Source organism: Chaetodon auriga, chromosome 8, assembly GCF_051107435.1.
Source record: "Chaetodon auriga isolate fChaAug3 chromosome 8, fChaAug3.hap1, whole genome shotgun sequence".
Taxonomy (NCBI): Eukaryota; Metazoa; Chordata; class Actinopteri; order Chaetodontiformes; family Chaetodontidae; genus Chaetodon; species Chaetodon auriga.
The window spans coordinates 15,617,584-15,641,050 of record NC_135081.1 but is presented as its reverse complement, the minus strand read 5'-3'; the positions used below and the strand labels follow the sequence as shown (position 1 = coordinate 15,641,050).

The 23,467-nt window shown below is 42.2% G+C and overlaps 1 protein-coding gene across 1 annotated transcript in view; it reads left to right on the top strand.

Annotated features, from left to right (window-relative positions):
* The first annotated feature begins 2,062 nt into the window (after positions 1–2,062).
* Positions 2,063–23,467, top strand: part of adam22 (ADAM metallopeptidase domain 22) — a 61,639-nt gene continuing 40,234 nt past the window's right edge. The window contains exons 1-4 of the mRNA XM_076737461.1: positions 2,063–2,526; positions 2,812–2,972; positions 6,441–6,517; positions 20,937–21,003. Of these exons, the coding sequence (XP_076593576.1) occupies positions 2,430–2,526; positions 2,812–2,972; positions 6,441–6,517; positions 20,937–21,003 (402 nt within the window). The 5' untranslated portion in view covers positions 2,063–2,429. The remainder of the gene's footprint in view (positions 2,527–2,811; positions 2,973–6,440; positions 6,518–20,936; positions 21,004–23,467) is intronic.

The window sequence follows — 23,467 nt, the reverse complement described above, 5'->3', positions numbered from 1 at the left end:
ATCTTACCGATATCTAAATGCGTGTTGTGATGGATAAAGATTTAGTAATGGAAGTCAATGATTGCTAATTGCTTTTACCTGGTTTCAACAGCTGTAGAAATGTCAGCAAGTTCAGCCTGTAAACACACAGCAACTCATGCATTCTAGTTTTACATTTCCTTGAAACACAATGAACTTGTCCCATTACAAAGAATTAAATGGACCTTGTTTAAGACGGAAGAGCAACAGTAGTGTGTGGATCTTAAACCAGACATTACTGTACCAAACAAGTGTATTTTTAAACTATTTCACAAGGTTGATACCTTTTATTGCCACTTGAAGATCTATGAAGTGGTTTACGTTCTCTGTGCGCAGTCTTTTCTACAGAATACTGACTTTTCACTTAAAGGAGCATCACAGCTCTTTAGTCAGTAATCTGGAGAAAGATGACTTGAATCTTTACAGATGTTGGCAGCTGATTGCACATGTTTATAAAATACATATAGTGGTACTATTTTAATGTGAATGACCTGCAGGTTGGACATGTGGTATCTGACATTATACATGACATTTTAGGATTCTTCTTAAGTGCACTTTTTATGACCTGACTTCATGTGCTTTTTTCCCCCCTGATACATTAGCTCAGCTTCTCCCTTTTTCCCTGCATTTAGTGCATTAGCATAGTGCCCTTGTTCTCTATCACTGCTCTCAAATGGATGCGCTGGGTCAAATGGGGAGTCTCTGTGCCACTGGCATAAAAAAAAAAAACGTGTTCCCAGGCACAATTACAGAAATACTGCAAATAAAAAGGCTACACTGAATACTGACATTATCATCATTTTTCTTCTTTGATACAGATTCTAAGCTTGCTGTGATTTAATCATCGTAGTGCACAAACTGTACCTGCCTCATGCAGTACATACTTGTGAGCATGCACACATTAAAGACCCATGCATTATCATCCCACTTACCTTTTCCAGGGTTACGAGGACTGGAGTGTAATCCCCTGCTAACACAGAGACAGCTATTCAGGCTCAAATGTGCACATCTACAGAAGAAGTTTGAAGTCTTCACTCCTTACAGGTCTTAAACCTGGTGAGAGAAACCATGCAGATACAGGAAGGCTTGCAAACGTAACACATAAAGGCCCCAGCTGTGGTGGAGTGGATTGGCTATTGTGCAAAATGTGAATGACTCATAAATTAAACTTCCACACCTTTTTTTTTTTTTTTTTTTTAAACACACGTGTTTGTTACATTTATCTCAGATAAAGATGTTTTTAACAAATGGGGAAAAAATACAGAAAAGTGAGCCTTCCCCAAATATAAGAGAGCCGTTTTCAGTCCAGTACACAAATTAACTGGCTCTAAAATCTTCCGACTTTATGTAACATTGTGCCAGACTGAACTCTTACCTCAGAGCCATAACAGCTCCTCGAGTAAACATTGTTTTGTGTGTATGTGGGGGAAAAAAAAAAAAATCATTCTCATCAGGTCATTAATTCTGTAAGCTTTGCTGGGTGCTCTGGGGCAAATTCCCACCAGGTTTAGACATCTGGTGTGTTCCCACACAAACACTGCTGCAGGTCTAGTGTCAAAATAACAGAAAAGATTTCCTCCATGCTGCCATGTGTCAACAGTTTAGAGGTTTTTGTGGATGCTTGAGCAAACTGCAGGAAGATAAACATGTCAAAGGTGTGAATGAGAAGCATCCCTGAACAGATGAGGAACAGCTCATCTGTTCCAATTTGTTGTTTTGGTAGAACTAGAAAATATGACAGGATTTAAGAGATCAATCAATCTTGTATCAATCCTGTATCTTGCTGCCCTAATTAGGGACAAACAATTACAAATCATCCACAAACAGTACCACCACACACACGAAGGGATTCTTTCGTTTCCCCTTGTTTTTTGGGGGAACCGTGGCAGACGATGGAGTGATTCATGACAATAACAGGCAGAATTGGGCAGGAATGGCGCTCCTGCAGCAATTTAACATGGAGGAGCGTGGAGGAGGCGGGCGTTCATGCCATCGCTGTCGGTCCAGTCGGCGGAGGGACGTGCGCGCAGCTTCTCTCCATCCCGTCTCCACTGCTCGCTCATATTTATGCATTAGGCGTTTCTGCAGCGAGCCGCTGGATATTGATGTGTTTTAAGGAGGCGTCCCCACTGCTCTCCTCCCCTTCATACATCCATCCCTGCCTCTCAGTCCCTCCCTCCCTCTCACTCTCCTCCCTGCCTCCTCCGTGCTGCTGATCCGCGGGGTCTCGGTGCGCTCAAACGCGCTCGGCGTTCAGACTCGCCAAGACCCCGATGGCCCCCAACCAGAGGGACTGCGCTAACCAGACGACCAGCCCCGGCTTCAAGCTCCCCTAGCGAAGGCAGGACCCTGAGAGCCCGCTCCTGGAATACCGCATTGTTTTATAATATCCAGCAAGCGAGAGAAAGGTGATGATGCTGATGATGCGCCCGCGATGGTGGATTTCCCTTTTGTGCGTCTATGGATTGATGCACGTCGGTCACCAGAGCAGCCCTAATGCCCAAAATGGTATCTGATGCTATTTGAGATATTATCAGAAATACTATCGCGCAAACGAAACGTTAAATCATCATTAATAGGCCTGTGTTTATTGTTTTCTTTTCCTAGCCTCGGCTACTTTATGGTCTACATCTAAAATATGTATGTAGCCTGTAGCTGCTTCACGTTACCAAAGGAAATGGGACCAATCGACGGTTCAGATGGCGGTGTTTGTGATGATTGTGTCTCTGTGTCACCTCCCTCACGGAGGGGACCAGGCGGCTAATGAAATCGGTGTTTTCCTCTTCTGTGCAGGAGACGCCTTGCCGAGCTTGAAGGCTCTTCGTGATGCGGGCAGGTTCGTCGGGAGGGAGGACACGGTGCCTCTCCGCCTGCTCTACAGCAGGCACAACCTCAGCCAGATCACACAGGACGAGCTCAGCACCAGGGTTAAAGCCAGCTCCGGCTCCACTCAGGTACACGGTATTTTCAGCGTGTTATGTCTGCGTGCAGCCGGTGTGTGCCGGAGAGATGGCTTCAGGAGACACCTCTCTGCGTGTTTATGTTTGCATTGATTCAGCCCCTCCTCTGCCCTTGTCCTCGGATGGGAAATTAATAATTAGTCACTTGCATGCAAAACAGAAGAAGCTTGAAACATTTAGTCAGGAACAGGCCACAGCATCTAGGCAGTCGGCAGGTGCTATATGGGTCATCATTACCTGCACATGCAAAAAGCAGTCCACTGCATGTGAATTAATATGATATATTCAACTTAGTGGTTCATAATTATCGCGCTTACGTCTGTCCACACTGCACATTTACGAAGTCATCAGCTATAGTCATGAGGCCAAACAGGATGATTAATAATTTAGTGATAACTTGCATCTCTTCTGTCCGGGCGGGTTGCTGTCCCAGCAGCTGTTCACCTGTGCTATCTCATATCCCACATTTTTCACTTTATTCATGACTGAAACTGACCACAGGCAAGCTGTTGGAGCTTGATTGATATATCTGAGTGGACGATATTATTGGTAGATTTTAGCTTATCACAGATTTATCTGTATATGTCAACCGATATGTACCACGAAATGCTAAAGATGCACTTTGATAATGACATTAAGTGTAATTTAGAAACAGTGACACCATTACTCAGTATGTCCAGCGGAGGGCACTGATAAGTTTCATTTTGAACTTAATTGTCCTGCTTTGGCACATATTGTCCTTAACAACCATTCGAGGAATGTCAGTGTTTACTTTCTCTTACAAAAACCTGACTGACATATCACTAGTGGAGTCCTTAACCTCTCAATATCAATATCGGCATTGGCCTCAAACATCTAGTATCTGTCACACTCTACTAGCTTAATATCTTAATATATGCTGTGATAATCTTCAAGAATTGTTCTGAAGATCGATTGAATCCAAACACAATTTATACTTTTAAATAAGGATATAAATGCCTGCGTGCATTTACAGTTACTTAAATTATTTTGTATGTGGCCAGTGTTTTGGGGTGTCAGCACCTTCATATAGCCAAGCCGAACACTGTCGGCTTGCAGGTGAAGTGGGCTGTGCATGGGTTAAGCCTTGTTTTGCAGTATGTCTGGACATGACCTCCCACTAAATCTATCACGTAACAAAATGATGCGGATGGTAGTTATCTAAAACCAACTGGGACAAGCTGTATTGTTTGACAAGAAAGCCTACCAGAGCCATTTGGTCTGTAATAACCAGCACAGTGCAGTAATAATCATAATCACTCTAACTGTGTTCACTGACTCAGTTCAGTGAAGCAGCATGTCTACTGGGTTCATTTCAAGATATGAGTCAATTAGCATTGTGCAAACCTGTCATGCGTTTTTAATTTGTGCGGCTTAGGCTTGTGTAGGCTAGCCTATTCAGGCTCTCAGAGACTGTCAAGGGCTACAGATGGTAGCATGCAGGGAGGTGCTAACCCTTTGTCTCCCTCACACCTCAGACAGAGCTGCAGCCCGATGGGTAAACAAGCTAACAGGAACCATCTGCCATCAGATATGATTTTAAGATTTTTTTATATTTTCCTTTTGAAGCTGATACTAATCTCCATCATGGATTTGTCACGTGACACAAACTGAATTTTAAAGCAAGGAGACTACTGTCTGTAGAGCAAGGGAGCGTTTTTACTTTCTGCACAGATTTGCTCACACTACTTTATATCTTGGCTTAATATTTGTATTTTCATGAGTCACTTCCATGTAATTCCTGAATTTTACAGCTCAGGAGATGTGTTTATTTTACTGTTTACCAAAATAGCTTGCATACAGCCAACCAGTAATGGTCTGAAAGTTCTAATTAAGCTATAAAATGTATATTGCAAGTGAGGAGCGGATCCAGGGTAGGAGGAGGAGGAGGAGGCAGGCGATGGCGTCTTTGATTTGATTTTTTTATGTTTTGAGTCTCTTATTCTCCAGAGAGTCAAATCTGGTCTGCAATCAGCCGTGATGTCACTTGCACAAAGTTTGATCAGTTATTGGCTGTTTTTAGATCAACAGCCTAAAAACAAATCTGTCAAACAGTTCTGAAAATGTGTTCAACGCAGGAAGTTATTTATAGACTTCTGTGGCGTTGCCTATTTTCAGTCTCAGACACAAACATCTTCACCACTGAATGAGTGGTGGAGAGTTCAGTGGAGTGCTTGTGTTGTTTTGGTGGAAAAACAAACGCTTCAAGTGGAATCAGTCTGAGCATAAGTGTGTTGGTTTGTATGTTTGCCTCCCTGCCTCTCTGCCTGTGTGTGTGTGTGTGTGTGTGCGCAGTGGATTGATAGCACTTACAGTCATACTTCGACAGTCATGAGTGGAAAGTCAGGCTTGCTATAACTCAGAAATCAATGTAAGAAGAGTCAGTGGTGGCCTCAGAATATCGGCCCGGCTCAGTCAAGCTGGGATGTGCTTTCATTAAACACAATTACTGGTACCTCCTCCCATCATGGATCCAATCTGCCAGATTAGATTTCATCACAAGTGTGCCATGGAAAGGGATTGCCCTTTGTACATCCACACCCACACACCCACACATCCTCTTACTCCCTCATATATGCATTGACCATGCACAGACACACTCCTACAAACAATAGAGTCTGTGGCCAATGGGGACCTCACCGGCTATGATTGTCCTTGGGTTAGCACAGGGGCACCTCCTCAAATGGAAACAAAAAAACACACCCACCCCTCCTCCCCTCGTTGTCATGCGGTGTCCGGTCTGTAATGAAGGTAGCCCATGGGCTGAGCCTGGGGGAGGGGGAGCTGTGTTTTAGCTCAGCTTTGGGACTCTCCTGGACCTGCACAGGAATGATTGTGCAGAGTTTTCATTGACCCAAGGGTGTGTAATGATGCCTGTACCATATGTGCCCAGAGCTGGGAATGAATCAGACCCTCGCCCCTGCCCCCCCCGAAATCAATCACACACAGTCCGAGCAGAAAGAGCGTGAGTTACTGTGTTTGTGTACATACATATCATTGTTGCCAGATAAAAACTACGGTTCAGTATGGGAATTTCAGTGAATCCTTGGCTTTGTGAAATGGTTACAAAACCAGTCTGGTAAACAAGGAAATGAATGTCATCGAAGTAAAGTTGTGCATTATGTTGCCCACATGCATGTTTATTTAAGTGTGTGTATGTGTGTGTGAGTGGGTATTACATAAACTGTGTTTCTGACTTGTAGCCCAGGTGTTACGTGAGATGCTTTGCAAGAAATTAAAATTCAGAAGAAGACAGATCTTGATGACTTAATGAAAACTTACTTTTTTTTTTACTGCTGAGTGATGCTGAAAAAGACAATGCAGACATCCATCAATACAGATGTGAATTGATCTATGCATATAAAGTTGAATTCAGTTGATCCATGAATATGATAATGGCTTCCTGTCGGAGCAGTACCTAACCAGTCCTCTCCTCCTTTTCAGGCGAACCACGTGGCCCAAGCAAGCTTTCAAGTCGGCGCTTTTGGCAGAAAATTCATCTTGGATGTGGAACTGAATCAGTGAGTATAACATGATTGAGTCTGTCTGTCTGTCTGGCTGTATGTCTGTCTGTCTGGTTGGCTGTCTGTCTGTGTAACAAGCTACCCACTGGTTTTCTGGCTAGTTGTCTGTCAATCTAGTCATATGTCTGCCTAGTTTGCTATCTTTCTGGCTAGCTAGCCTTCTACCTATCCATTCTTCTGTCTTTAGGTTGACGTCTTCAGTAGCGCTTATGTTGGTAGCTTTCACTCTCCACTTCCTTATTAATGTTTTTAATATGCTATGGCTCGGCTGACAATGACTGTTTTGTGTAAATGGAGGTGGATTCCTTTTAATTCCCTAAATGCCCATGAAATGATGTTGAAATGATCCCAGCAGGAGTCATGTCATTCTTTCTGCCTTAACAACACATTTGAGAAGAAATTCACATTATTTCCTTGTTCAGTGTAAATCCCCAAGCCCATATTAGGGCAGACTCCAGTATTTTAGCTGAAGTTGGTCATTTGGTCAGTTGGCGCTGCCGGGCAGAAGTCATATTTTCCTGCTCTCTTAGTCCTGTTTATTGCCTGTTTTTGGGAATGCACTCTTAGGATATAAATATCTAATGTTGGTGTGTACTGAAATGAGCCATTGTGTGAATGAGTACATCTATGTGTGTGTACGTGTGTGTGTTTGTATGTTTGCTGAGGGTCAGTTATTGTGTGTGTGTGATTTAGACGTTCCATCATAATAGGAAGTGATTTACGGTAAAGGCTGGAGCACTGCCCTGTCAGACACTGATATTGATCACAGCACTGCTGATGGAAAGCAAGCAACTCTCTCTCTCTCTCATTATTTTCTGTCTCCCACTTACTTCTCCTTTTGCCTCCACCCAATACACTTATTTTTACAACCACCCTTTTTGGCACCTTCCTCTCTAAACCTTTCCTTTGTTTTTTTCTTGTTTTCTTCTGTTGCTCCTTTAGCCGATGGCTTGTTTGCCTCATTTAGCCCCAGAACAGTAAGCCTGTGAACTTGGCACACTCATAAGATGATGCTGCCTGCTCATCACAGTGGAAGTCAGTCCCCTACTGAGTGAAAGCGTTACATCACAGGAATTCCCAGGTTTAGAGGATATGTTTCTGTAAAGCCTGCAGATCATTGCATGACACATCAACCAGTCATGGGTTCAAATGTGTTGTCTGCACATACACAAACACACACACACACACAAACATGTATGCATAAGCTGTTATACATGTACATATACTTTCATCAGTGTTTGATTTGATGCCGAGTCATTATTCATCTGTGTGACATTGTGCACTTACAGCATCCTTTTCCAGAGTTTCTAAACTGGATGAGGTGCTGAAAGTCCGTCAGAATATCGGCTGAATGGAAACGCTCAAGTGACGTCCTGTTTTTAGCTTTTCAGAGAATGATTATCCTTCACCCAGACAGCTCTGGGCAACAGTTTGACATGCGTGGTTCTGAATAAGAATGAGAGACTGAGATCCATGCAATAGAGCATTGCACTGGGTGACTTTCATCTGATTTCTCTTAAAATCCTTATACTATTTGTAGGGCTGAAACATCAATCATCTATTATCCAGCATAAAGAAAAGTAATTGGCAACCGTTTTCTTATTCAATTAATCTTTTGTCATTTTTCAAACAAATATTTCCCAGTTGCTTCTTAATTGTGAGGATTTGCTGCTTTTTTTCTTGTTATTTGATTATATACAGAATACTTCCAAATCAACAGTGGCTGCTCCTATAGAGGTTAGAGTAGATGCTGCAGTAGCGTCAGTTATATCAGAGCTGGAGAGTATTTCCTCACTGAAAGAAGAACAAAAACGACGATGTAAACTTGTCTCCATGGAAAAGACGTTTGCGCTCTTCTCCCTGGCTTCGGCAAGAGTTTCGCTCTGCGTGGATCTGATTGGTTGCGGTTAGCCTGTCATAGATGGTGATAGACAGATGGTTCGTCCAATCACCTGCTAAGTATTTTTTTGAAGGCACCTGCTCTTTTCTGAATGGTCTACATGATTGACTTCCCTTACAGCTCTGTGCAACAAACCAACTCATCACCTTTTTCTAAGGTTTACTAGTCAACTTATAGTAAATTAATCACTATTTTGATAATCAATGTATTAACTTATCAAGCACAAAACCCTGATTCTAGCTTCTCAAATGTGACTTTTTTGTTGCTTTTCTTTGTTTTCCATCATAGCAAATTAAATACCTCTGAATTTTGGACTGTTGGACAAAACCAACAGACATTTTGGGCTCTGAGAAACTGTGATGGGCATTCTTTACTATTTGCTCGTATTTTATTGATAAAATGGTTAACTGATTAATGGGAAACAAAAACAGTTTAATCAATGATGAAAATAGTCATTAGTTGAAGCCCTGTGTGTATGCTTACTGGTACACACAGTGCACCTTAATACACCCCAGATTGCTCCTGCTGCTGCCCTCCTCTCTCCTCATCATCGTCCTCTACCACACTCCTCTGTGAACTGATCCCCCGGCTTGACAGCCACACTGATTTTGTTTACAGATAGCTTTCATGCCAGACAGAATAAATCGAGTTGATATGTGTGTGGGTGCAGGAGTGGGAGGTATTTTAGCTGAATGGGCCAACATTGTTTTTTGGCTACCAGTAACAAAACTGAGTTCTCTCATTTTGATCAATGAGTGACTCAGCTGCTGTGCAATTATTTGTGTTTAATTGTTGCCACGAGCAAATAAGAAATGCCTGTTTTTCAGCATTAGTTGTCACCTGTGTCTATTGTGCTATAATTATGTATCATCAGTATTATCATCGTCTTGAAGCAGCTGTCTCTTTGCCTCGAGTAAGTGTTTGGCTGTAGACTGAAAAATAGGAGTGTAGGTGTTTTGTTATAAAGTCATATGTCTTTTGAATTTGAAGCACATGTGTGTTTTGGACACGTGTTGGTTTTTATAGGTACATGTTCAGGCTAGTGCTCTTACTTTTAGATTTGAGAACTTGTTTTTCCCCCACAAATTCTTAACAATGCTAGCAGCGTGGCTCCGTGCATGGCAATGTCTGTCGGGCATATCTCAATAACTATTAGATTGATTGTCATGAAAACTTGTGCAGACATTCATAATCCCTGGAGGATGAATCCGTCTGGTCGCACTTTGGTGCCCACCTGACTTTTCATGCGGGTTCACCGTGGGGTGAACAGTTCTGTATGTTCAGTGCTTCTCCTTATGACCAAACACCTGAAAAACTAATGACATTCCCTTCAGCATCAGCTGTACTTTGTGTTCAGTTGTAATTCACAAATATTAGCATGTTCACACACTAAATTAGGATAATGAACACTGTACCTGCCTAGCATGAGCAAGTTAGTATGATGATAGCATTTACCTCACGGCACTTTTTGCCTAAATACAGCCCAACAGAGCTGTTCACATGGCTTCACCTGCTGTTACGTGACAGCTAAGAGACATTTCTTTTTCTTTATAGATTTGACCTTTTTGTGTGTTTTCCTATCTTTAGACCATCCATCAATCTATCTAGTATACCTGATTATCTTGTTCAGGATATCCCAGTGTGCACTGTGCAAGAAAGCCGGGCTGAGAGGTTGCTGTCCTATCACAGAACTTGCACTGAGACATTTTGTTTGGATAGTAAATATGTATCTCCTATATGGTGAGAATAATCAGTTCATACTGTTAATGTGTGCGCTGTAGTCATTAGCACTTTCATTAGCAACATGCTGTATTGACATAAGCCACCCATGTGAAGTGTGACAGTCTATAGAGAGGAAGTCAAGGGGGGTTGGTGGGTCACGGGGTCTCTATTCCCCCTCGCTGTCTTTGTCTTCTTCTTAGTCCTCAGCGGCCGGCTACAATTTACCATTCATGGGCCTAGAGTGAGGTGAAAATGTGCGCAGGATGGGGGGTTGCCTCTCTTTTGTAATCATCCTCAATACTAACACACACACACACACACACACACACACACACACACACACACACGTACGTCTCAACCCTTGATTGCTCCCTACCTCCACACCCACTCTCCATTCAGCCATGCCCCTACTACCTCTTTACCCCACCCCTCCCACCTGCTCTCACTGAATAATAAATGGTGCTGTAAGATTAAAGAGGAGTGTGCTCACTTTTGTGTGTGTGTGTGTGTGTGTGTGTGTGTGTGTGTGTGTGTGTGTGTGTGTGTGTGTGATGGTTTCCGGCTGTCCATCGTGCTTTGAAAGGGAAACAAAAATACACACACTGTCAGCTCATACATGCACATATGAACGCATGTGCTGATACAGTTGGGAAGCTTAATACTGTGAGCTGTATACAGGATTAGATAAGTTTGTTGTTCATTCAGCAGAAGTCGTACCACTAAGTGTAGGGTGGGGTGATACTATCAATATCTTCATATTGATTTAAAAAAATGCATAAATCCAATACAAAACAGTGAATGAGTGAGTACAGCTGAAACCATCATTTCATTATTAGCAGATTGACAGAAAATGAATTGACCACAGTTATGATCCCTGATTATTGTGTAATTATTTTTCAAGCAACAATGGCCAAATGTTTCTGGTTAGAGCTTCTCAGGTGTGAAGATTTGTGGTTTCTTTTGTTTTCTATGATAGTAAACTGAAGATCTTTACGTTTTTGCACTGTTGGTCGGACAAAATAAATTGAATATGTCAACAAGCCACGCCAAGCAACAAACAATAACCATCGTATGCAAACCTGCTTCATAATATGGAAAATGTATGCTAACTTATGCATAAAATAATCAAATTGGTGTTCAATACAATGAACTGCATCCCCCAAATCATTGTAAACATAAATTATTTGAAAATACCATTTGCAGGGAATCAACAATTCAGAGTGACTGATTCCAAATCCAAATGAGTTTGAATTTTTACGAAAATTTCACCATAATATGATTATATCATGAAATTCTGTCACATGTATTGAAAATATATATTCAACAATATGCTGAAGTGTGTATGGTCCTGTGTCTGTGCATGTGAGACGAATAGTGAGCAGAGCAGACGTGTCTCTGTGATTCTCTGTTCATGCAGTACGCAGGTTATGCATGTGTGACAATATGTGAGTGCAGACAGAGAGAAGAACGGGTGGGCAGGTTGAAATAGGACTCAAGAGTTTCATAACCTCTTCAGTGTTCCGAAATAATCCATTGCAGCAGCATAATAGTAAGAGGGCTTCTCCCCATCCTCATGTGCAATGCTGACACTGACACGCACTCAGTTATTATTATTTCTACTACAGTGTCGTGGCAGCTGTCCCTGAATGCACACAAATGCTTAATGCTAATGCTGAGGGTCAGTTACAGGCAATGCTGAATGCATTATTCATCTTTGTAGGTGTGTGTGTGTGCACCAGGGATGACAGTGTTAGTGGGAAGGGGATAGAGCACTGATACGAATATGGGGTCCCTTCAACTGTTAGACAAGAAACTAACCAAACATCCCATGGTCCAGTGGTTTGATGAATGTGTGCATATGTGTTGGTGTGTCTGTGCATGGGCAGGAGTGTGTGTGTGTGTGTGTGTGTGTGTGTGAGGAGAAGAGAGCTGTTTCTACCATTGTGTAGAAAGAGTGTGTCATCTCGTTGGGCCCCAGGTGCAGAAGAGGCACGTAAACTGTTGTCTTAATTAGAGATAACAAGACTGGATTGAATGAAACGAGGCTCAGATGAAAAAGAGGAGGATCAATATTTAAGTAGAGGAAAATAGGAAAGAATTGGGCAAAAAAGGTTCACATTTTAAAGCATAGATTGTTACAGCCATGTTCACCAGCTTGCAGTCTTCTTCCTCTCTTTTGTTTGGAACATATATGCGTCTTTGCTTGTTACTGCTGTCAACTGTTTATCAGCAAAATAGTGTGAAAACTGTGTATTGTATTGTGTGTACATGTGTGTCTTTGTTCTATGTCCATGGTACAAAACAGAGACCCACTCGTAAAGACAAAAACAGATCTTGTAGCACTATTAGTTCTCAAAAACCCCACATGGTACCTTTAATAAGACTACACTACACTACAGTAACTAGCTTACAGTTAGCTCAGTTAGCTTATTGTGTACTGTACTGTGTACACACACACACACACACAAACACAAAGAACCATCTTGCTCATTGTTTGCATTGATGATTCAGTGGCAGAATTTCTTGCCCATCCAGGCCTTGGAAGGAGTCTAAATACCAGTCATCTTACAGTGTCTTTGTACAAAATGAGTGGGATTTTTTTTCTGGAAACCCTGGCCACCAAAATATCTCCTCCCACTTGTTTCTGAGCAGCGTAACGGGAGGAGATGCTGTTTCAAAATGTATTTTTTACCTAACAATAATGTCTTGTTCACTTGCAGCACAGTACATTAAAATGCCTTCCAGCTGATGTCATGGTCATGTTGACTTTAGACTTTGTCTGGCTTTGAGTGGGCTTTGTGACTTTGGCCATTTGATCCCTAAAATGTGCGTAGGCGTTTGGCTTTCTTGGACCGTGGAAGGTGCTGATGCTGTGGTGTTATTGGTGCGCCTCCCTGTGCTGTGCATGTGTTGGTGTGTGCTTGTGTGTATTTATGGGTGTTGCTTGTACGTACATGTGCATGCAGCCTTACATCTCCACATATATATGATTTAACTCTCTCTCATGCCCCATTCCAAGACAATTTATCATCCGCCCAGGTTTCGCTCGCTGCATCCTGACATCGCTACAGCCCAACTCCACTCTTCTCCTCCTTTTCCATCTTTGTCTCTCCTCCTCTGTTCCCAGGTCTGTAATTTATTGCAGAGAGGCGTGATCTGATTTACTGTGGACTTAATGAGAAAAACACAGAGAGGGGAGTGTGTGTGTGAGAGAGAGAGAGAGAGAGAGAGAGAGAGAGAGAGAGAGAGAGAGAGAGAGAGAGAGAGAGAGAGAGAGAGAGAGAGAGAGAGGGATAGAAAGAGAGGTGGAGAGAAGGAAATAGTTAAGGATGATGAGAAAGAAGAGGACAGAGAGACTTGTGTGGATGTCCTTCATGCCCCCTTGAGTCTTTGTGGGTGGGTTGAGTAAGTGCAGGAGATAGAGAGAGATAGAGTGGGGTGTATGTGTGTGTGTGTTAGTGTGTGTCCATGCTCGAGGGAGGTAGGTACTTGAAAGGAGTACCTTAAAAAGAAAATAGTTCCTGCTTCTCCTTTCCTCTCCTCTCTCCATCTCCATCTCCTGCTTTTTTCTTCTTCTTCTTCTCTTGCCTCAGGCAGGACTTCTTCCTCTGATGTCTGATCACACACACGAAAACACTTTAACTATCACATTGGGAATTATGTTTGTGAGTGTGTCTGTGAGCAAATGCAGTGCTCACAAACATTATACTACAGACTGTGTTTGCTAAGTGGCTCAGCGTCACATCCAGGGCTGTGCATGTACAGTATGTTCTGGTATATACAGGAGTGAGTGAATATATAAGGGAGTGAGTGCATGTTTGTGTGTATCTGAGTGTGTTTTGCAGAGTTTGTGGTCTGTGTCAGGAAGATGGGTACAGATTAATTTAATCGAGGTGAGCAGGGTTAATTTAGAAGAACAAATAGCAGCATGGGTGTTATTTGAAGGTGTGTTATACATCAGAGACCCTGCAGGACATATCTAGGCATTTTTAGACCAGATAAACAGCATTATGATTAAAGGACAAATTCACATTTTGTTTTCAAGTCCTGTCTGTCCTGTCTTTTTTCAAGTCCTGTGTGTTGAAGAAGTTTTTGGTTGCTGCGGAATTTCACCTGTCCATACTTCCCATTAAGAGGTATCTTTGTTGTGTTATTCCAGGTAATGGGGAGAAGTCTACAGTCATTGTTCTGTGCAAAAATGTGTCTCAAAATACAGCCAAAGTCCAGAAGAGGCTTCAGCAGTCTGTGGCAGAAAAATCAAGTTGATCTCTTCTGAAGTGGCGCTCTTAAAAGCAAGAAATCTCCTCCCTGCGTTACAGTCCCTCCATCGCAGCTGAGCGAGGAAACACTGTCCAGGAAAACAATGAGAGGGAATCTTTCACAAAATGATATGCACTTGATTTGTCCAATTCAGACTGCTTAAGCCTCATATTAGCTTCATCTGAACTTCAGAATGCCGTTTTGTGTAAAACAAGAACTGTGGATTTTGGGAATGGGATGTTATGGTTAATGGTTACGGTTACAGGAAGTGGCGGTAATGTCATTGTGTACCTGAGACAGTTTATATTTAAATCAGAGTTAACTTTACATAAGACCTGACCTGCTAAGCCCCCCGTTTTTCTCTCTTGCTGTCCTCCAGTTTAAATATTTCCCCACAAATCTCACCATTCCCCTCCGGTACATGTGTAGTGTACGTAGAAGACTAGCTGTAACATTGAGTGATGAGGAGTCGTTTACTCGAATGGCACTGACCAATAAAACAAGAAGAAGAATGAACATGAGTGGAATGATGTACCTGCCAAAAAAGAAAAATATAAAATACAATAAAATATAAAATATACTACACAGACTTTACTGCATCACACAGAGGGAAAGGTGACATGAGCCAGCATGATCTGCCGAACGTAAGTGAGCCCAAGAAGCCCAGAAACACGCTCCACCAATGACTGTATTTATACTAACTCTGCCATCTGTTTCTCTTGCCAGTAGCCTCTGTCAAAATCACAACTGAGGGGGAAGTCTGATGGATACCGAGTATCGGCCAATTCATTGGCTATTGGCATTTTCCTGCTCCAAACTATTGTTTTTTTTATTGGCCTTTGAAAAATCCACTATCAGTTGACCTCTAGCAGACATTGCCATCCTTGAAGCCACGGTGCTTGTGTGGCTGAAAATGTGAACCCATCCTTTAAGGGCAGGGTTTGTGTTTGTAGACTTTGCAGGATGTCAAGCATTGAATTACCAGCCTTCCCTTTTATGCTCTATCATACCATCCCTCTGTTCCCCCCTCTCTTCTGTCGACTCAGTATGCAGGATTAGTGGAGACAAAGAGATCCAGGAGCTGACTCTCGCTGAAGACAGGGACAGGAGGAAAGACTGTTGTTCTCTCAGCAGGAAAATATACTAATGCCCCTCTAAAGACCATTGTCTCATAGATTATTCCTTTTCCTCTTTCAGGCTGAATAAAAATCAATCGAAAGTATGGTTTACTGTCAGGAGATTAACCATTTAACAAAATTTACCACTGCACAAAATCTGATGGAATCGACGGATAGAAGGAGAGAAAATTTACCCACAAAAACACACATAATGATGTATGTGTAAGTGCATGAAATCGAATAATCTTATCAGTTGAACAGAAAAAGTAAATAAGTCATGATAACTTGGTCCCAAGTGGGCAGGGCTCCTAAAGTCTGTTTCTCTATTGACCCTGTTTCCATGCTCTGGAGTTCATGAACAATCCACATGTTGTCACAGATACAGATCTGCATACCCTCCTTCGTGCCCACAGCATCTTCAGCCACTGCATAATTCAGAAGTCAACTCTGTTTGGCCTGTATGTGGCGTGCTATAGACCCAACTGCATAATGGACCCAACACTGTAGAGAGGAGAAATGTAAGCTTTCTGTTGGATTTCTTTTTTTTTTTTTTTTTGTTCTCTTAACGTCAGTGTTTCTTATTTGTGAGTGTCAGTATTCCCCCGTGCAATTCGAGGAGGGATCGTAGTGAATATGCTGGTGGAATTGCATGTCTGATAAGTGATTGGAGGGTGAATGAATTATAGCCTGGAGACCTTTAATGAGGCCTCAGTGGGAGGGTGGGTGAGGCTGGGGAAGGGGGAGGTGGTGCAGGTGAAAGCAGCTGCAGCTTCTCCGCAAAGAGAAACCTCCACGCCCCCTCCCCTCTCCTTGACTCTTTTTCACATCTTTATTTCTCTTATCCACCTTTGTATCTTTCCGTCTCCACCCCCGACCATGTCTCCTTTCCTTTCTCCTCTCTCTTCCCATCTTCATTCTGAACGCCTGACACAGCACATGTTCAGTCCTTTGTGTGGTGGTGCCCTTTTTATTACAGGGTTAAATAGCAAAAATCCATATATGGAGCAGAAGTCCATTTGGTGACTACAGTGCTTGTGTGCAGATGTGCATGAACGTACGGATGCGATGGAACATATTTGCCTTTTTTTTCACATTTGCTTATTTTTGTGTGTTTTGGGAACTTGGTTGTATTAAAAAGAGTCTTTGAAAGCGCTTAGATTGGCTGGCGTTGAAGCAATGAAAAGCCTGCTACCCCCAACACTTGTGCCAATCTGCTCACGCACACACATACACACACACACACACACACACTCACACATACACACACACACACACACAACATTATTCCTGCCAATCTGTCCTTTTTGTGCTGTTTTTCATCCCCGTGCCACAGCGGTGCCAGGCGACACAGATCGTGAGAGGAATTTTAGACCACATGGAAACTTGGTTTATGTCTGTGTGCGTGTGCATGAGTATGTGTGCATGATTCACCTCAGGAGATCGAACTGGGTTGCCATAGCAGATGTCTTTGCCCAGAGCAACTCACAACAAAATCCTTTAGAAGGAAGGGTGAAGTTTGACGTGACTGACAGCCAGACGCACTCGGTGCACTCGCTGCTTCAGTCAGTTTTTACCTCCTCAAGACCCACTTAATAAAGATGAATAAGTCTTTTCAGAGCAACATTTTCCCAGCTCGAGCAGCATCAGAGCACTTACGTTTGTGTGTGTGTGTGTGTGTGTGTGTGTGTGTGTGTGTGTGTGTGTGTGTGTGTGTGTGTGTGTGTGTGTGTGTGTGCGTGCGGGTGTGGGCTGGCTGACATTAAAGTGTAGAGAAAGCAAGCGAGGGATGTGATTATATGGCTGTATGAAATGTTGTAGGCTGAAAGTGGAACGTCTGTGGATCCACCTCCGAAATCTCCTCCAGGCCTGATTGACAGCTGGACGTGAGCTCTCAAACAGATGTTGCCAGGGCGAAGGAGCCAAGAAAACTCTTCTCCACTATAGTAGAGGATGAGCAGACTATTTAAAAAGGCAATGAGCTGTAAGAATGAGAGTAATAGACACTGAATAAGACACAACATGAGCAAGAGATGTGGATGCGGTTCGCATCGCCTCTGTTTCAGCCACACATCTGGTCTGCACAGACATATTTAGGTGCCACATACCAAGCAAATATGTCTAATATGAGATACAATAAATCTGTTACTTTGAGCTCTTGAATGTTGTAATGATGTGATAATTTCTAACGTTTATGAACAGTTTTTTATAACAGTTTTCGGTCTTCCCTTTCTTCTTTGAATTCTTGTTAATGCAGTCCTCAGCTTTACAAACAGCCTCCCTCTGATCTTCATTTATGTTGAAAGTTTGCAGCGTTTATTTCCACAGAGAGATAGATGACATGCAAACAGCGCATGAGAGTTAGTCTGTGTTTGTATTTCTGTCATTTGTTGTGTTTGATTCCATATCAGAGTGAAGCTACAAAGAGGATGCTTGCAGTTATACATTTATACATAAGTGTGTATGCATGTTAACAGGAAGAGGGGGGACTGTATGCGTTGGGGTGTGTGTGTGTGTGTGTGTGTGTGTGTGTGTGTGTGTGTGTGTGTGTGTGTGTGTGTGTGTGTGTGTGTGTGTGTCAGTGTGGGGGATGGGCTCGAGGCTGAGTTTGCGTCTTTGTCTGTCATATAAATTATTTAAATCCCCCAACAATTAAAGCTGAAATCTGTTATCAGCGTCCTCCATTAGAGGCCCGTGTGTCTGCCTTGCTGCCTCAGTATGCTCCTCGCTCGTTCCCCCTGCCTGTGCTCAGCGTGACGCTGGATAAAGATCACAAGCTCTGAATCTTAAACACACATCCCAGCAGAACAAAGGCTAACAGCGCTCCTGTGTGACCCAGGGACTCACGCACATACTGAACGTCTTCATCATCTGAGCCTATGAATATTTTGACGGCGGCTTTTTGATGCAAAATGTTGATAAAATGTTACTTGTGTCTCATGGAGTGTTTAATTTGCGCAACGTTGTTGTAACTGAGGTGATGTGTGTGTGATGAGGGACCTGAGGTTGGAGGGTGTAAAGTGTGTATAATGGGGGTTGCCTGTTTTACACGTACTGTTGATGTTTTTCAGGAGAGAGCTTCATCGCAATGCACGATGGGATGTCTGTTAAGGCCCTGGGCTCTGTATTCACACCTTGTGCCTCCATCTCTTTAGCATTCACTGCCTCTTTCCCCTCCTCTGTATCATTACCCCCCCCCCCACGGCCATTCACTCGCTCTTTCCACTTTACCTCACTCCCTTTCTCCTCTCTCCCTGCATATTTTTATTGCTGTAGCAAAATGCCCATTAGTCATCTTGGAAAGCAGCCTCCTTCCCCTGTGCGTGCGCGCGCGTGTGTGTGTGCACGCTGATATCAGGAGTTTCATTCAATTAATATACCATATATCATCTTTAAAAAACTTTTACTTGCTGAAAGAAAGCTCAGTTAATATTTTAAGAACACATGATGTGTCTGCCTTCGAAAGCAAAACAACTTCCTACATCTTCCTTATTATGACTCATTACAGTAACTGATTTTTCTTTGCTTTCAACAATCTGTCCTTTTGAAGATATCACAATTTTTGAAGTGGAAGGTATAAAAAAAAAATAACAATTGCTCCAAGTCAAGACAGACTTATAAACTGGACATAGATCTTTAAGCAACATTGCCAAACTTTATTTATTTGCTTTCTTGCTGAGAGCTCAATGAGAAGATTGATGCCGCCCTCATGTCTGTATGGAAAATATGAAGCTACAGCAGGCAGCGGTTAGCTTAGCTTAGCATGACGACTGGGACCAAGGAGGAACGGTTAACCTGGCTATGTCCGGCCGTGACAAAACTTACCCACCTGGTCCTCTGAACTGACTAATTAACACGTTGAATCCATTTTCTTTTTCCCTTTTTTACTACTTAGCTTCATGCATTTTTTGCAGTGGACTTTTTATGTGTATAATGATTTTATAATCTACTTTTTCATTTTCATCTATTTTTAAATATCTTAATGCAGTGACATGCCTTTTAGTGTCATATTTAGTGTGTAATATATACATTTATATTGTTTGGGAAAGACAGGCAGATCTCACACTTTGACTCACATTTTTCATCCGTCACTGTACGCTCAAACTGTACATGTGACACTGAAAAAGACGCTGGTTTGTTTGGTGAGTGAGCAAGATGAAAATCCATCCCGCCTACTTGTCTCTTGTTGATGTCTGGATGTTGACAGGAAGTTGGAGTTGATTGATGGCTCGCTGGTTCAGTGTGGCGAGTGGCCTGCTCAGATGCTGTTATGTTGCTGTTTCGGTTGCATACTTTTGTGTCAGTTCCTGTTGTCTGACTGATAAACACAGTGGTTTTGCCTGCATTTCAGATGTTTTTGAAAGTATTTCAAGGCTCCTGATTCAGCAAATGTAAACACAGTTTAATCTGATGAAAATGAGTTTGTTGTGCTGATTGTACCGTTTCATTTTTATGCTGCTCTTTTCTGGTTCAAGGTTGGCTTTATTTGTTCTTAGTGTTTACATTGTGTGTGTGTGTGTGTGTGTGTGTGTGGGTGTGGGTGTGCGCACGCACGATTTGTGTATTCACACCTCAGGTAACTGTTGGCTCTAACACTGCTCACTGTACAGTATAAGAAATAAAATCCTACTCTGCCTACACTGCCTCGTGTTTAGGTATTTGTGAATGTGTGCCTGTCTGTGCGCACACACACACGCACACACACACGCACACACACACACACACATCCATGTTCAGGTCACATTTTTGTGAGATCAGAGGTTAAAACTTTTAACTGTATTATTATTTTAAAATAGGAAGACGGGACAAATCCCCATTCATATGCCGCATTCCTCTGTGTGTGTGTGTGTGTGTGTGTGTGTGTGTGTGTGTGTGTGTGTGTGTGTGTGTGTGTGTGTGTGTGTGTGTGTGTGTGTGTGTGTGGGCTTTATGTGTACTATAGCTCATACATCTCTGTCTCAGATTGGGCCTGCAATGTGTATCTCCACTGGGATTTTGGGGTCCAGCGCTGCTGAGAAAGCACACGCAGACTGATTTCCTTTTATTTATGCCAGTCTTTCTCTTCCTTGCTCTCTCAATTTATTTCCTGCCTCCCTCCCATTCTGCCTGTGTCGCCTCTTTTACTCCTTCCTGACCTTCACTTGTCCTTCATTCCTCAGACTGACACAGACACACCAGACATTTGCTAGAAGGCTGGATTTGTATAATTGTGTTTGTGTGAGTTTGTGTGCTGGAAATAGCCTCGTCCCTGTACGCTGGTCATAATTAGCCGCGCTGATGCTCTGAAGCTTTGTGCTGCCAAGACTGAATACAATCCTCCTATAAAATACAAGCACACTTGTATAACTGAGTGACACTTGAATGAAAGTCACAAATTTTCTAACTTTAATTCTCTTTTTTCTTTCCTCTCTGTTCCCAGTGATCTGCTGTCTTCAGGGTACGTGGAGAGGCATTTGTCAGAAAAGGGGAAGGCTGTCGTCACCAGTGTAAGATTCTGCAAATCATCTCTCTTCGTGCTCACTCACGCTTTCACTGTTAGACTGTTCGCAGTTAGAATGGATATTAAGACCCCATTTACCCCTGGTATCACCATGCAATCTGTATCTGGTTATGTGGAGAGGGATAAAATCATGTTAAAGCAAGGTGTAAATGCATGGATCAGCCAAAACACACCTGGAGATGGTCTGGTTTTAATTGCAATCAGTCGGAACAGGCAGCTGCTTTGAGTGCAAAAGATCTGATAAACCCACTGTATGCTACCCACTGCAGCACTAAACGACACACAGAGAAAGTTAGCAACCAGCTAATGAAAACAGAGGAGCATTTAGCAGGTAAAGCAATTTTTTTCTTCTCCTTGGGGGTAGGTGGAGACCAAAAGATAAGAGTGAATATTGGACTGAGGTTTGCCAGGTAACCAGAAACATGGTTCCAGATCAGTGGTAATGAAGCTCAAAGTGTGCTGGATCTGTGAATAAGTATCCAGTGAGCATAGCAGGTGAACATAATGGAGCAATTGGCAGCTTTACAGCCACAAAGAGTTGGTGGAGGCTAAAAACAAGCTATAAGCTAAAAGATGAATAAATATTGGAATTTCTAGGTGGACAAAAACACCACTCTGAATCCTCCTGTTGCTCCGAATCTGCTACATGTTTGAATAGGCGAATGTTTGCTAATGTGTTTGGCACAAAAAAACTTTACAAGTTGATAATATGTCAGTGTTGTGTTTACAGCTTGCTGCTCTGCCCCCAAGTGGACAAAAAGTATTAACGTAAGCTCAGCAAAAAGATACAGATCACCCCTGTAGCTTTGCAGAGGTAAAATAAAATAATTCAATCCCATACAGCAGCATCAAATCCATTAACCCAGGATGCGTCCACATGCCCAATTTTTGTGTTGATATTCCATCACAAAGTGGGCAAAATTGACAAACGAGAACTCTTTTTAATACCAGATATAAATGTAAAAGTCTATCAGATATTATCAAGATAACATGTAGACAACAGGTAGAAATGCCAAGATGGTGTATATTTGGCTGAATTGGATTGTTCTCAGCTGTGTGTCATACAGCTGCAATTCCCTGTAGACCCCACAGGTTCTTCCCCCTCCCTGAGCCATTTATTGGTTAATCAATGTGCTATACTTTACACACACAGTGAAATCAGTCCATCCAGTCTTCTCTCAGCCTAGATTTCAGAGGACCAAATTGGATCTGTGGCTGTGGCCTCAACTTTCAACTCACATGAAATTAAGATTGCTGTGATAATCCTCTGGAATCTGGACTTCAGTTACAGGACATTCACTGAGGCATCGTTACATCACATAAGAAGGGAGGGATTATAATGTCAGGATTTACTCAGCTAAGAAGCAGATTAGTGCGATATTAGGTACTTTACAGAGAATGATCCAAATTATTACACCACATATTCTGTGGTATAGTCACTTGTAATTAGGGAACTTATTGTAAAGCGATCTCTCCGTGTGGATTAATTCACCTTGTAGATTAATATCCAGAATGTACTCTACAAATTCTATTGTTATGCTTTCACTCTTTATTAATGGCTGGTGTTCAGGAAGGTTAATATGAGACAAGCTCTTGTTTGTTCCTCTGCAGTTACTTGCAGAGGTCAAAATGTCAGCCATCAAAAAACAGCTGTTGCTCTTCCTCAGAGTCCCCTCTGTTCATGTACTGCACCGGTGATAGAGGTACCACATACTGCTTAATGTGGCACCAGTTCTGGCTTTCTGCCCACAGTTAGAGTTTATTTCAGTTATTGCAGGACAAATCCCAAATGCTTGTTTAGCACATGAACACATTCCATTAGTGATAAAATCCTTTATCATTGTATATGTAACTTTATACTGACACATCAGTCTCTATCATGATATAATTTCTGGAAAATCTATTACGTTGTTTTGGAAAATAACTAGACAGGAATGTCTATTTTTGGTCAATTCATCAAATAAAGTACCTGAGAAATCAACATACTTCATCACATGGATGCAACAATTGTGTTTATTATTTGTTTGCAGGATATATTAATCTGCACCGACACTGAGTAGGGATAGAAGTTATTCTAGAAGTGGAACATCAAACATGAATACTTCACATGCACAAATAAATTCCACATGCAGACTTGTATCTTCATCAGGTTATTTAAATGTTTTTTTGATGAAGGTTCTTGTACCAAAATGTTGTTATTAATATTGTCTTCTGATTGCAAGCGAAGAGGATAGTCCGTTTGTTTTGTTGTGCTGACTGATGGTCTTCTCCTACACATCTGTCCATCTATGGGTGTGCAAAAGCTTTGCTTCTCTGATGTCTTATGAATAGTGTTTTTGTGTGTGTGCTTGTGTGTGTGTAATTCCCTTATCCTCTTCATAATCTAATGTCTCAAAGTTTCCCAGACATTCAGAGGGCAGAGTGTCCTACTTGTTTACCAACGTCTGACC